This window comes from Plectrocnemia conspersa, unplaced genomic scaffold (assembly GCF_051122295.1).
Source record: "Plectrocnemia conspersa isolate PC_06_02 unplaced genomic scaffold, ASM5112229v1 ptg000006l, whole genome shotgun sequence".
Classification (NCBI taxonomy): Eukaryota; Metazoa; Arthropoda; class Insecta; order Trichoptera; family Polycentropodidae; genus Plectrocnemia; species Plectrocnemia conspersa.
In genome coordinates this window covers 18,627,435-18,642,332 of record NW_028277170.1, presented here as the reverse complement: position 1 = coordinate 18,642,332, position 14,898 = coordinate 18,627,435, and the positions used below count along the sequence as shown (strand labels likewise).

Below are 14,898 nucleotides of genomic sequence, written 5' to 3'. Positions count from 1 at the left end.
GGCTGCCATAAGTCCTTATATATTAAAAAAAAAACATTTTTGTATAAGAAAGAAAATTATTAAGAATGATTGTTATAAAATCAAATTGTGGTAGCCCTATAAAAACATACATACATAGGGTTTTTTTTAATTTTTAAAAGAGACTTATTAAAAAAATACCGAGTGAGTCAAAAGACCTTTTCCGATTATTTTCTCTAATGATACTTAAGCGTAAATATATAATTAAAATGTAAAATATAAAATAAATATACCATGAATGAATCGTTAAGAGCAGAAAGGACTCAAATACACATCGTGTATACAATATCGCAGATTTACGTTTTTTAAGAAGTGATTTTACACTTTCATAAACACAGCAACATAACTATATATCGACGCTTTTTACTATATATAAATATTTTGCTATTATATTTCTGATTTATTAAATAATATGATGCTATCTTTTGCAGAAATCGATACTTTAAATACCGATATATTAATATGAACTATTAATATAATAAGAACGACCGCTTAAAATACTTTAATATTTTCCGTAGCCTTAAAAGTTCATGATACTTCGGTATTTAATTAATGTTTCCAAATTGCTTATGTATATATATATATATATATATATATACATGTATATATTATATAGCCAGACACGTGTCCTATTCTACAGCATTATTGCTTTTAACAAAATAACATTAAAGCACATCATAAATTCATAATAAAAAAATGTATTACACTATATTACGAATAAAATGTTCATCTTTAACTATTAATTAAAAAAATAAATTTAAATTAACTGAAAATCGGAGAGTTACTTTTGCATTATATTGTATTATACAAGTATAAAAATACCCTATATATTAGATGTATGTATATAATGAATCATCACACGTACAAAATACAATATTATATATAAAAACTATGCATGGTTCAATGTGTAACTAATTTTATATTTTAAAATATTATTTTGTAGTTAGTGCGCAAATAAAATACAATTTATCAATCACTATTTGTGATTATAATACATACATATGATAATATGATTTACTATTTTTTATCAGCACAAATTAATGATGTATATATTGTTTATCTTAAATGAAGTTCGGGTGATACGGGTTTTGCCTTATATTATAACTACTAAGGTCCTTGTACATAAATTGTCGATCAAAGCATTTATTTTGCAATAATCGATTCCAAATAAAACAACGCTTTAGGCTTTTTTAAAAATTGTACCTTTGTACTTATCATTAGATAATCGCGTTCGTGTGATCATATCGATCAAAGCCCTCAAACGTATAGGATAAAAAAAAACGAGAAACAATTAAAAATAAAATTTGTGAGTTGCTTAAATATTTATTTTAACGTTAAATATATTGATAAAGATATAAAAAAAATATTTTCTTACAATGGCTTTATTAATAACGTAGTCTTCTTTATCATCAACAAATAAAATATTGATATTAAAATTTTATCATTATTATATTTTGCTTGGACCGAATATTATACTATAAAGAAATTTACATTAAACAGAGATTTTATTACATACTTCTTAAAATTACAAAAATGTTATAAAACGTCTATAGCTATATTATAAGAAAAATATTAAATAAATTATATACATATATATTATAGATTTTAATAGCATAAATAAAATATCAATGTATTTATATTATAATTTTTAATATCATATCGATTCCTCGGTTTTAATGAGAGACAATTCTAAAAGTATTATCCTGATTTTTAAACCTCAAACTGATTTGTCTACCAATAAAACCTGATAATTGATATAAAATATTTTTTAATAACTTCCGAAGATGTTATGTCTTCCTCGCTGTGAAAATTAGTTAAATAATGATACATGCGTTTTAAATAATAAATTATAATAATTATCAAATATTTTATAATAAAATATTTATAAAAATTTATTACATATGACACAAAAATCTCACAAATTATTTATTAAAACTAAAGTGTTTTTTATACATTTGCTTTTGCACGTATTATTTTATAATTGTTATTGAAATGCACTGTAATTTAAAATTATGCATTTTGTAACCATTGTTTTATGTACTCTTGTCTTTCAACCAAAAACAACATAGAATATATTTAATTTGTTCGATAATCGTTAAGAACGAAAAAATACTTTTGATTAAGGTCCTGCTACAGCGAGAAAATACTTTAACCTTTATGCATTGCACCACTTTCAATCATGCAATGCGTCACTTTTGACGCATACGCAATGGTTTGGCCATTTCAAAATTAAGCTTTTAATCTTCCATGGCCATTGTAACGTGGTTCTAAATCCTTCACTGATCATGAAGCTTCCAAATATACCACTTTTGACACATGTGCAGTGGTATGCCCTTCCTAAATTAAGCGTTTAAGCCTCCATAGTCACTGTGGCTTCTAGCTTGGCCATTTCCAAATTAAGCGTTTAAGCTTCCGTGCCCATTATGGCAACACTACTGCAATATGTTTTTGCCATTCCTATATGTGGAAAACATTTTGACGCATGCTCAATGGTTTGGCCATCCCCAAATTAAACATATAAGCTTCCGTGATTATTGTAGCAATCTACATCCTTCTCTGATCTCGTGGTTTCCAAATGCGATGCGCCACTACCAAGCATTCAATGCGTCAGTTTTGACGTATGGGCGGTATGACGTACGTTCAAGCTAGGGTTCTCAATCGAATATTCGATTATTCGCCCGATTTTCAATTATATGAAATTTGAAAAAATCTTAGGATAAAACAATTTGTATACTAGAGCAACACAGATTTTTCTCTCAATATACTTGAGTAACTAGTGTGGCTCTAAAATTTATGGTTCTTTATGCTCCTTAATTTTGTTTCAAAATGCGAGACAACAACAAAAAAATTCGTTTATGCCTTCAAAAAACATTTGTGCTAATCTGTTTATGACCGAAATTCGCAGAATTCGTTCGTTGAACGTAATAAAATGTTGGAAAGACTTAATTATTGTTTAATGCTTATCTCAAAAACAGGTGTGCGTCGCAATTTTTTTGAAGTTCATGTTACGTTTTTGTATTTCTTGTGTTAAGATTCGATCACGGTTAATTTATTTATAGTTATTTAATTTATATGCAAATCCGCACAAAATAAGCGCCTGATCTGATCTTTATGTGTATCAATTTCGTTCCAGACGTTATTAGCTATTGTATATATTTACAATAAATTTGATAAAATTATGTATTGAAAATGAAAAAATACGAATATTCCAATACTTAAAAACTACGAATAAGTGAGAACCCTAGTTCAAGCCCATATAAGGTTTGGTATTTTGAGCTTCTTAATTCTCCAGCTTCCAATTTAAATTCTGAGATGGTAGCGTCTGGTGAGGTTCTATCCCCCAGAACCAAAAAAAAAGTTTTTCTGATATATCGAACGTACTAGTAAAAAAACGTCCAGAATTGCATTTATTTATATGCTGATTTCCAAATGAAACCGCCTCTTCAAGAAATGTTTATATACAACATACGTATTTATAAAACGTTCTACTTCGAACATCTCTAGATATATTTAAGGTCCAAATCAATTCGGGTAGAAAGACAAGATTATATACAGTGACACTACTATGACGTGTCGAAATATGTATATAATGTAATGTCGATAGTGCGTCATTGTATATGCGATTAAAATATAAACATAAATATTATTACAAAAACACATGTATGTACCTACAAAATCACTTATGAAAAGATTTAAATTTATTATACAGAATATTTTTCAATATATCAATTGAACATATTTTTTTAATGTATTGCCACGCACCTATATCACTTATTGACACAAGATCACTCATTTTAGTATATTTTTATTGCCGCTTGTATTTTTTGATTATGTGATATAAAAAATATTATGGAAAAAAAGTGAGTGCATTTTGCTGTTTCGGCCCGAATTTGACATTTTTGTAATTATTTAATAGTGAATTTAGCTGTATTTAAATTAAAATGGTGCTTAAATTATGTTTTAGGAAATCAACCCTTTGGCGTTGAAAAATAAGACAATATACTATATAATACATAATTTAAATTTAAAAAAACACCGTTACACGCTGTAGATTTTATAAATCAACGGGGATTAGTAGTAAAATTGATCATAATTTGTTATATTCTATTATTTTAATAATGTATATGGAATAACAATACAGAATGGAATATGAGTTACTTTTACTATTTAAAACTATGTATTTTACATGTTGGACCAAATTGCTGTTATAAGCAATGTTGTTTTTCTTGTAACTCTCGTTGATCAATCCATTTACGGATGTTCTTTAATAAATATAGATTATTCCTTCCCATTAAGGGCTTTTTCTTTCATTTATAACTTAAGGAACATGGTTTTGTCTCCGTATTACGTGTCAAAAGTATTCAATTATACTTTTTAGTCTATAAAATCTTTGGCATCTGTCTATAACATATCAGTTTCAAATCTTGCATTATTACTTTAATACTAAACATGCATAACAGTACAACTTTATGAGGATTACAGATATAGATATATTTATGCGTTAATGTTATATATGTAAAATGTCAATTGTAATATATAAGTTATATACTTTTATCACCATGGCCTTAGTCTTCAGTATATTTATAGTGAGATCCTAACTTAAGACTAAAGCATTCATTGAAATTTCTAAGAAATTTATCTTTTAAACGGTAAAGTGACCAATGTTCCATTCTGTGTATCACAAATAAAAGTATATTTTATAATATGAAATATCAATTAGTATCAAAATTCCTTAAAAACATACTATGTTTAATAATTTTATAATGTATGTTTAGAATAGTTTTACATATTTTTCAAGCAATAAAAATGACATTTTTTTATGATATTATCAATATTCATTGCTTAAAGAATATCAATCTAATAATAATATTTCAAAATCTATGAAACACAATGATTTCTTAAAAAATCTGGCAATACAATGCGACAGAAAAATGAGACTTTCTTGAAAATCACAGCGCTTGTATCTCATTATTGGTCAATAGTTCTTTAGTGGACTGATTTGGATGAACGTGAATCATCCTATGATATTTTCAATATAGTTTTCATATTGATATCACTGCATAGTCTTTCATTTTAGATTTACCGTGGGCATTTGTGATATAACACAGGACTTTCGATTGAAAAAACAATATTTTTATTCCAATTTTATATTGATTATCTATTTATGTCCCGTATGATTTTTTCGCCTAAGAATGGTTCTAGTCTTTTCAACAGTAATTTTTCAAATACTTTTGATAAGTTCATAATGCTCTTTTTTATTATATTGATTGATATTTCATTCTAAATTTTAAATGTTATTTCATTGTAAATATTACTGATCTAATTCCCCGTTTAGTATATAGAAGCACATTCGATACACAAATTTTATCATTACGAAAGTTTATTATGTATAGAAATAACAGGAGTGCCTATAGAATTCATTGCAGATTTATAAATTATATTTATCGCAATAAAATAATAATAAAGCCCATAGCGTTAATGGGTTCGCCTATAGATTCTAAAACAACAAAAAATAAGGTAGTTTTTAAATAGCTCAAATAATATTTTAATTGCGATCTAGCGTCGTTATTTAATTTATATAAAATGTATTACATTAATAAATCATTTATAAAAGTCCATTTTGCACAAGAATAGGGGCATTCCATTAGGCTATACATAAATACTTTATCAATTGAGGATGCGGCAAGTAATGCACAATATTAGAAAGGGAACTGGATAATTTCATTGATTAAATATATAATTTTATTACAAAATCTTATATTTATACTGATATAATTTTATTATTGTTTAATAATTTATCATATTCTAAAGAGTGATTGATTTTTTACTTTATTAATCGCAGGTGTTAATATGTTTATATTATAAATCATGTTATGGATGTTGTGTGTACAAATTGTGTTATGTTTAAATAGAAATTCTATTATTTACATACATTCGACCAATCGATTGATCTTCTTATTATAATAATAGTATTATATAGATTGTATTATCGACGTATATTGCTAACGATTGTGAAGTGGTGATTTTTAGAGAAAAATAGTGTCTACACCAAAACCACATACAGTATTTTGTATGAGTCCATTAAAATACAGTAGCTTAATTATATGTTCAATTCCTGATAGTATTTCGCTAGTTCCTTCATTACTGCGATATATAAAATGCATTCCAAATAATAAAGCATTGTTTTTAATCGTAAAGTTGTATTTTTATTTATCTTACTGCTAATTTACATTTCAATTACGATGCTCAAATAACATTAATAAATAAATATTAAATAAAAATTATATGTTTTATTTACCTTACATAAATACACAAATTCGTTTTTAACGGCAGATCAAAATTAAGCCAACGCCAGAAAAAGGGTTCATATTTCTTGTGACATGTATAAAACTTCTATATAAAAATCTTTTTAAAGTACAATTTTATTAATCAAAATATGACTGAATACTTTGTTTACAAAAAAAATATTTTTTAAATGTTGTAAGTCGTTAAAGGCTGATCGTTATCTATCGCAGATGTTTATATTTTATATATTGCTCTAGTTACTTTGTTATCAGTTTGACGTGACTAAATTTTTTTAATGAATTCATAATGTGTAGAAAAAGCTCTAACTAACATTTATACCTTTTTCTGGTCTGCACTTACTATGTAATTTCAAGTTCTTAAGGTTGAAATTTGTATTTATTTTTAAGCGATTTCATTTTTTACAGTAATGAATTATCTGCTGATTTTAAGTTTTTTAAGTTAAAGTTCAAATATTTGTTTATTAAAATTAAAATTTATTAATCATTACAGTGAACTCTTTATTTTCAGTCCTTTACCACTGTTTTGACGAGGAGCATTGCACGGCCAGTGTCAACACCTTAGCTTCGTCCGAACTTTTTGTAATTTCCGTATCATTCACATCAATTACATGGATTCAATTTCTTCAAGACTATATGTAATATTATCGACGCAAACTATTGATGGATGAACCACTAATCGTTTTCTGTGAAAAATTATACAAATATATGTAAACATAAGCTAAATAATATCGTATAAAATATTGTTTTCACTAACATAGAGGCCGACAAACTTAAGTTTATGTATATATTGAGTCAGACAGAACCGAACATAATTTGAAAAGGTTTAAATTAAATATGACATATAAAGAACTGTTGAGCATTGAAATATGGACTGGTTCTGAAATCAAAAACATGTTTATATTCGTGTTCAAGTATTTATTTTTGTGAGTTGTATTTTCAAAAGAAAAATGGTCGATGCAAATCCTAAATATATTCTTCAACTGCAGTATTTGATTGACTTGAGTAGCGCAGAATAAAGCAATATGAAGAATAATAAATCAATTATGTAAACATCCTTAGTACTAAGGTAACCAGATATTTAATACATAATATATATCATTTTAAGAAAGTAAGAAGTGCTCCGTGTGAGCTGGAGTGTAGTACAAGTTATAATTATCCTACTTGCAGGTGTTTTTAATCATCTTTATATTCCATGGATTTCGGTGGCTGCTCTTAAGTCCCACCAATTAGGTGAAAGGCCACAAAAAGTCGACGCTATTGAAATATGGCTCATAAAAGTTTGCTATTGTCACATTCACGACTTTTTTTAACCTTGAAATTTGTTTGACAGTTTGGCTTTAACAACGTTTACATTGACCATTATAATTTTATTTTAATTTTGTTACAAGTAGTATTTTTCCTACTTATTAAACAAACTTATAATTTTTAAATAATATATAATGGCTTAAATTATTATTTAATAATTATTGTGGCTAAAATATTTAAAAATACCATTAAAAAAATTACCTCGTTATAGAGCACTTTACCCGTGCTTAATTGCGGCTTTAGAAATAAATATTCGATCTCATAACGTGAAATCTAGCATGAATCTTTTTGTAGCCAATTGTATTATTTTTATCTCCCCCCCCCCTTCTTATTTATAAAGTGCGAGCAGAAGGTTATTGCTGGTCGCATTAAACGCCAACCTCAGGGGACCTCATTTTGTAGGACGTTGTCACCCAAGCAAATTTTTTCCATGGTATTTTTTTGTGAAAAATATAATTTTTAGGATTCGTTTTCTTTCCTAGATTGTTTTTCAATATAACATACATGCTCAAACACATAATACAACAAATTTTTGCTATTTATATAAGTATTTAATTTTGCATATCAGTTATGTTGCAACAATGATCGAGAGAGGACAGTGACTAGATTATTGCGCATATGAAAATTCCACACAGCGAAAATTCTGAATATAGGTGATTGTTTGATTGTCAAATATATTTTACTTTTAATTCCAACGTCTTAATATATTTTTCTTTTTTTTAAGTAACAATTTGTGTAATTATATGCAATTTAAGCGTATCGTAGCAATGTAAATAACTAATAAATTTGTAAAGTGTTTTTAAAACATGATATCTTGCCGACGGGTGTCAATTATACACAGATTGAGCCGCTGCAGTAGTATTCTATAGAATATTTAGTAATATGTTACATGTTATTACAATGTATAGGTGACTGATGCACTAGGCTTAGTGATCTCTTGCGCATCTTCTTGGCAAAAACTGTCGAAGACCTGTTTACTGGTGGAACCTCAAAATGAGAATGGAAGAGTGCTATCCAGACGTTGGCAAACGTAGCGTCGATTTAGTAGCCAAAGAAGAGGATCGACAGCAATACCAGAAACATATACAGAAGTGGAGGTAACGAAGGCGGCTCGCGTGGGCGAAGAACTCGTTAAGACTGATGCCGAACGTTGGCTGACCTAAGTACAAAAGACGAAACTTGTATAACGAAGTGGTCCGCTCCATCCTTCTCTATGGGCAGACTCAACGAAGTTAGAGAGAACGAGGCTCAGTCTGGCCATGGTGTCAGAAGATGCCACCCTAGCGATAGCTGGCATCCCACCTGTCGACTTGCTTGGACTGGAAAGAGGTAAATGAAGAAGCTAGAGAGAAATGGCAGGAACGGTGGGATACCTCTAGAGAGGGTCGGTGGAACTAAATATTATCATCTACAATGCTGATTATACCCTGTCTTTCTTATCCAAAAAATCTAACATTCTGCAGTATGTGAATTTGTATCTTAGGTTTTTTGCTTATTTTTTCTATCGTATTATTAGCAATAATTGATGCTAATTATAAATTTATTTTAACTAATGCTGATTCATATGGAAAAGAGGGAGATAGTGGTATATTTAGAAAGTCAGCTATGGGAAAGAATGTAGCAAACAACAATTATAACATTCCGGGACCAAAGCCTTTACCTTGTACTAACAAACCATTACCAATTTTTATGATTGAAGATCAAACTTTTCCTCTTAGTACCTACATGATGAAACTCTATTGCATTAACTCTATTATGAGAAATGAAAGATTGTATCGACATATGAAAATTTTCAATTATAGGCTTTCACGTACTGTAGAAAATGCATATTATGTATATGATGAAACACAAAGACCATCTGAGAACATGCTTGATTTAGCGAAAGCACGAAGTTATGCCTATTATAGTGACGAACATATTCGCGACAAGCTAAAAGATTTCTTTTGTTCAGAAAGTGATGGAATTTCTAGGCAGGAAAATGTTGTAAATAGATTACAATAAAAATAATAATAAAAATACTTTTGATTTTTATTTAGCTGCAAGCCTATTTAACTCCACAAATTTTCTTATGTTTGAACTTTTGTAATTACTATTTGAGCTGTCCTACAGACAGGGACGTCCAGCAACCAAATTAATTAAATATCCCTCATTTTGAGATGAAACTTCCTCCATTACTTATTTTTATCTGCAATAAGTACACACTTTCTGTTCGATAGTCGCACGACTAATGTGGCGATACTTGTTTCGACTCATCGTAGCCGCGCGGTTGTGGCCGTCGCATGCATCATCGCTGCAATGCTTCTATACAGTCCTATAGTTCAAAGTATAGCTGAAAGGCCACAATCGACACATGAACACCAAGCCACAAGACACGCTGCTCGGAATCTATTAATATTAGTTAAAATAATCAATATTGAACATACATTTTATTTATTAATTTCTTATTGGTAAACCTTACCATTATTAAACTGGGCATTATAAAAACTTTCATCCACCAAAGAGCCGCAAGAATCTGGTAGGTTTATGTATGTATTAAATAATAATGTGTAAAAAATAGTTTTATATTTTATTTCAATTTCTAATATAGTACATTTTTGCCATCATTATTTTTTCTTTAGGATTTTTATTAACTAAGTTACGATCTTTTAACAACTCTCATTTTAAAATAGTTAAGCGGATCAAGATGACTATCGAACTACTAAGATATTAACAAGTTCTATTTTTTTTTTTATAAAAGTTTATTTCAAAATAGACATAGGTATAAAAGCATACAGATATATTAAATTCACAATACTGGTTCATAACCTTTTACATTGTTTTCAATTTTGTTAAGTTATACAATAACATAAAAAGAACAATAAATTATACGTAAGTACACTAAATTACAGGAAAAATACATAAAACCTCTTACAAATTTTAAAAAACGTTATTAAAAACAATTATTATTAATTTGTTAGCGTGCTTAATTTGTATCGCGACGGTTTTGAGATTAGTCGAGTTTGTTGTAATGCGCGCGTGTTTAATTGATTTTTTTACAAATATGGCGACCCCTCCGACTGGCCTTGAGACAGTCCCTCCGAAGGCAGACAAAGTTTGATATAAAAACGTTGACGTGTGGTTTGAGGTAAGATTCAGTGATTACTACAATATCAATTTTATACTCACTGATCAGCAGTTTCAGATCTCCAGTTTTATTTCGGAATCCGCGTGAATTCCACGTCAAAACGTTGAGCCCCACCTTCGAAGAGCACATCGAGATATTCGACCATCATCAAGGCGATCTCCATTTTGCTGGCACACTTTCCAGCTTTGATCCTGATTTCTTGAAGAACGAGCAACATCCTGCGTAGCTCTGAAGTTTACATTGCGTCTGAGAGGGGCTGCTCAGGCTGCCTGGATCGGGGTCGTTGTGCACCTTGTTTATTGGTGCTGGTGCGGCGCCAACCTGGGCGTTCCATGAAGTGGCTGATGAAATCACTGCTGGGGTGGTTGAGGTTTTTACCAACGCTGGTTTTGTTAGTTTTTTGGCCGGATGGTCTCCTCCACCTCGGCGGTGAATGTGTGAAAGGCGCGTTGGCCCTTCAGTCCATTTATTAACAACGCGCAGGCTTCAAACGACGCGCACTTCCCGTGTATCGCAACGAGAAGTTTGATGTTTTTGTGATCGACTTGATTAATTCGATCGTCTGGAGGTGAATCTCTACGATTACAGGCGGTATCCTCTGTTGCTTCCTTTCGATCACTTCAGGAAGCTTTTCATATCTGTTGTGGCTCGTGGTTGGTGGCATCTTGGCATCCTGGGAAACTTTAGAAGTTTTTTTAGGTACCTGCCACTCATGGTCTGGCAGGCCTGAAGTTGACGGTGAAGCGTTTAGGTATACCTTCAACGTTCCAAGAGAACGTTTTCGCGTCTGCGCCTTTTTCATGGTGCTGTCTTTGTAGTTGATTGCAGTGGGCGTGTCTATCGTTGCAGAACGGTAGCGGGGGTGTCCTTTGTACGACAACGGAGCTAAGCGCGAATGCTCGCGTCAGCAGCACAGAGTGGACTGTACAAGTTCTATTAAACACAAAACTAAGGTGGTCATTATGGTATTTTTTTAAAATTTGTATATGATATTTCATAAGGCTGGTCCGAGTACTGATCTCTGCGGTTGTGAAGACATTTATCGTAGAGCGTCTGAGGTGAAATCCATATTGTTGCAGTGACAATCTGCCTTGCTTAGTCCGTTCAGAATGCATCAGGATGTTGAGAAATCGAGTATTGCTTGCGCTTCTTCGGGGTGAGGACGAGCATCTGCCACAGCCAGTGAGCGACGAGAGTAATGCTTGCCTGCGTTCACCTGTATCTTGGCGTTCTTTATGCTCGGTAGTTTGGTTGTAGGTTGGTATCACAAGCGTTAACTTCCTTTGAACCGTATCATCGTTAAACTCGAACTATTAAAAAATAAGAATAACTTTGTAGTAACGATAAGAAGAAGACTTTTTATATATTGGCTATCATGATAAGATTTTGCAAATATCAAGAGGATACTAAAAATAAAAAGGCCATATCGGAAATTTTTGTTTGAGGGCAAATTGCTGCGGGAGCTAAAAATGATATATTTTTTTTTAGGGTCAAAAAAAAAGGAAAATATATAATTTTGGAAAATGTTATTCAAGGAAAACAAAAGCAGGCAAAATTTTGAAAAAATAAGTACAATCCTCTTCAAAGGAAGACAATCCTCCTCAAAGGAGAATGTCTGGTCACCTTAGCTAACGGAAAGTCTTACCTCTTTGATGCACCAGTCAACATTCAGCAACTCGAAGGCGAATCGTCGACGAAGAACGGTAATAAACACATCATAGATACAACATTTTCGTCGCTTTCATTCTTATATACATCTCATATACATCACCAGACGTCTGGTGATGTATACGAGATGCGCGTACTAAAAGTTTCAACTTTTTTCATCGTAAGTCGAGAGAAAAACCCATCATAACCGATGTTCTGACATATACAGTTTGGCTGTAACAGCGTTTAATTTGGCCATTATTCATTATTTTATTTTTGTAAAGAATAATATTTTTCATAAAAAATTAAATAGTAAATATTATTAATTAGACTTAAAAATAATTATTAATTTACAAATTATATAAAACATAGTAAAATATTAAAGAAAATTATATTTAAATCTAAAAAGGGAAATAAATAAGATGACTTTCATAAATGATATCACAGCTTTTAAATGTATTTTTACCCCTCCTCCCCCTATGTCATAAATATGTAATTTCGCTAGACTCCTGCTTGTTTTACATTGTTACAACTCCGCTGACCCCTCCCCTGAACCTGTGTCATAATTTATGGAAGCCGCCTGAATTAAAAATCTGTTGTGTTTATTACAGTTGCCAAAAATCATTTACTCGTTGTAAAAAAATATATGCTAATTTAAAAAAATGATATTTAATCTAAATATGTTTGAATTGATCCAAAATAGCAGAAAATGTTATCAAAAGAGTACAAAAATAAAATTCTGCAAAATTTAATCCACACATCATCAAGATTATAATAATATTTTTATCTTGCTGAGATTGCCACTATTTTATAAGAAATTCACGGATTTATAAATTCATCTGCTGTTTTTACAAGCACAAAGGGCGAATTCGCAAATATAATATCTATTTTTCTTGTACCTATGCAGTAGTTACGCTGTCAAGTTCGCCCATATACAATATAAAAAAAATAATCTCGTATTTTTGAAATGGTCATTGTCGAGAGACCAAGATATTTTTAATCGAGCGTAGAACGAGACCACGCTGTGCCTTCTTGTCATTGTTTATGTACGCACACAAACGCATTTTCTATTTATATCCGATGACGTCAATCACGCGCGGCTTCTTAAGCATTCGCAATAAAACACAATATATTTTTTTAGATAAAATAAAATTTATATATAATTTAATATATTTTATATATTTTATTTTATAAATTTATTTTATTTTATATATATATTTTTATTTTATATATAAATTTATTTTATTTTATTTGATATATAAACTATTCAGAAAATTGTTTATTTTTAGGAAAAAAGGATCATAATTATTTTTTCGAGAGGGACCAAAATTTGAAATTCCGCCATCGTGTCATCAGCATAACAAGTGTTGTTAATTACTTTCACTACAATTTGTATTCCTTTTTGTCCTTGGAGAGGAATGTGCTTTTGGAGTATAAATTGAAAAGATTTAGAGAAAGATCACATCTCTGTTACCTTTCTTTTTTAGAATATTTTAAGTTTGCTCTTCCTCAATGCTGATTGATTCTTATATAGATTTTGAGAAGTCTTACATCACGTAAAACTTAGGCACTACATTAAATGATAATGTTTTATGCGATCAAACGCTTTCTCAAAATCTATGAAGCAAATGTAAACAGATTACGAACTTCGGGACCTCTCTGAAGAGCGCTTTAATACAATTTGTTCCCTGATAATAAGTTCTTCGCAACATGGTGAATTCTTCCTTGTGTAATTTTAAACATAATCTTAAGCTCATAAGTCTGAAGTTAAAGTTGTTTCGATTTTGGTGAAAGAATAAATGTCGATCGCAACCATGAGGTATTTTTCCTGAGAAGTATATTTTTTTGAGGAATTTCGTAAAGTTGTTCAGACTTTTAAAAAGCTCTGCTAGTACCTAATTATACTTATTGTTTTTCGAAATCATATCGTTTCATGTTTCTTCTCATTTGCTATGTCTTCTCTATGATTCCCAAATAACGATTTTATGTACTTAATCCATTCATTATATTTACACTCAAGTTAAGTAATATTTTCTCTATTTGTATTTCAGGATTGAAATTATTTTTCGATTTAGTCCAAATGCTTAGTTTATTTATTTATGTATGTAAATTATGTTGTAATAATGTTTTTCGAATGGGTGGATTTTTAATTCTGCCATTGCTGTTTAATTTGAACAATGGATTGAACTATGAATAGAATGTAAATATAAAATTCTTTTGAATTATAAAAATTGCTAATTCTATATTAACATAATTTGACGGATTATAAATTGATTGTCTTATTGCATTTCGTCATCGCTATTGTGTCGAAATTAAGTGCAAAGTTTTCGCTAAAATGTTTTAGAGTCATAGAAAAAATGGATTGTTTAAAAATTGTGAAATTATTTCCTAAAGAGTGGCATGACTAAAATAAATAATTTTGCAAGAATAATTCAATTAATATGTTAATTTTCAATTAAGTGATTTTTAATTAACAGTGACTATGATCATTTTTGTGTA

General features: G+C 29.9%; 1 protein-coding gene and 1 long non-coding RNA gene across 4 annotated transcripts; both read right to left on the bottom strand.

Annotated features, from left to right (window-relative positions):
- Nucleotides 1-6,201: 6,201 nt before the first annotated feature.
- LOC148234426 (uncharacterized) lies at nucleotides 6,202-7,651 on the bottom strand. Of its 2 annotated transcripts, XR_015810026.1 has the most exons (3): nucleotides 7,485-7,651; nucleotides 7,078-7,200; nucleotides 6,202-7,006 (listed from the first exon to the last, which is right to left on the bottom strand). It is a non-coding gene; the product is annotated as an uncharacterized LOC148234426 (long non-coding RNA). The 2 variants fall into 2 exon arrangements; XR_015810025.1 differs by lacking the exon at nucleotides 7,078-7,200.
- Nucleotides 7,652-10,347: 2,696 nt separating this feature from the next.
- Nucleotides 10,348-12,640, bottom strand: LOC148234425 (uncharacterized). 2 transcript variants are annotated; one of them, XM_088187664.1, is made up of 3 exons: nucleotides 12,398-12,620; nucleotides 11,510-12,062; nucleotides 10,348-11,433 (listed from the first exon to the last, which is right to left on the bottom strand). In XM_088187664.1, exons 2-3 carry the CDS (start codon nucleotides 11,865-11,867, stop codon nucleotides 11,222-11,224), a joined length of 570 nt encoding a protein of 189 aa, XP_088043790.1. In that variant the 5' UTR covers nucleotides 11,868-12,062; nucleotides 12,398-12,620; the 3' UTR covers nucleotides 10,348-11,221. The 2 variants fall into 2 exon arrangements, with proteins under 2 accessions (XP_088043790.1, XP_088043791.1); XM_088187665.1 differs by having other exon boundaries at nucleotides 10,348-12,062; nucleotides 12,398-12,640.
- Nucleotides 12,641-14,898: the final 2,258 nt, after the last annotated feature.

Bases quoted from the DNA above. Each gene is read 5' to 3' on its own strand.
- LOC148234425 (XM_088187664.1), bottom strand. From the start codon at position 11,867: ATGCATTCTGAACGGACTAAGCAAGGCAGATTGTCACTGCAACAATAT. The intron at 11,434-11,509 runs GTATACCTAAAC...AAACTTCTAAAG, and splicing joins GTTCTCTTGGAACGTTGAAG to TTTCCCAGGATGCCAAGATG.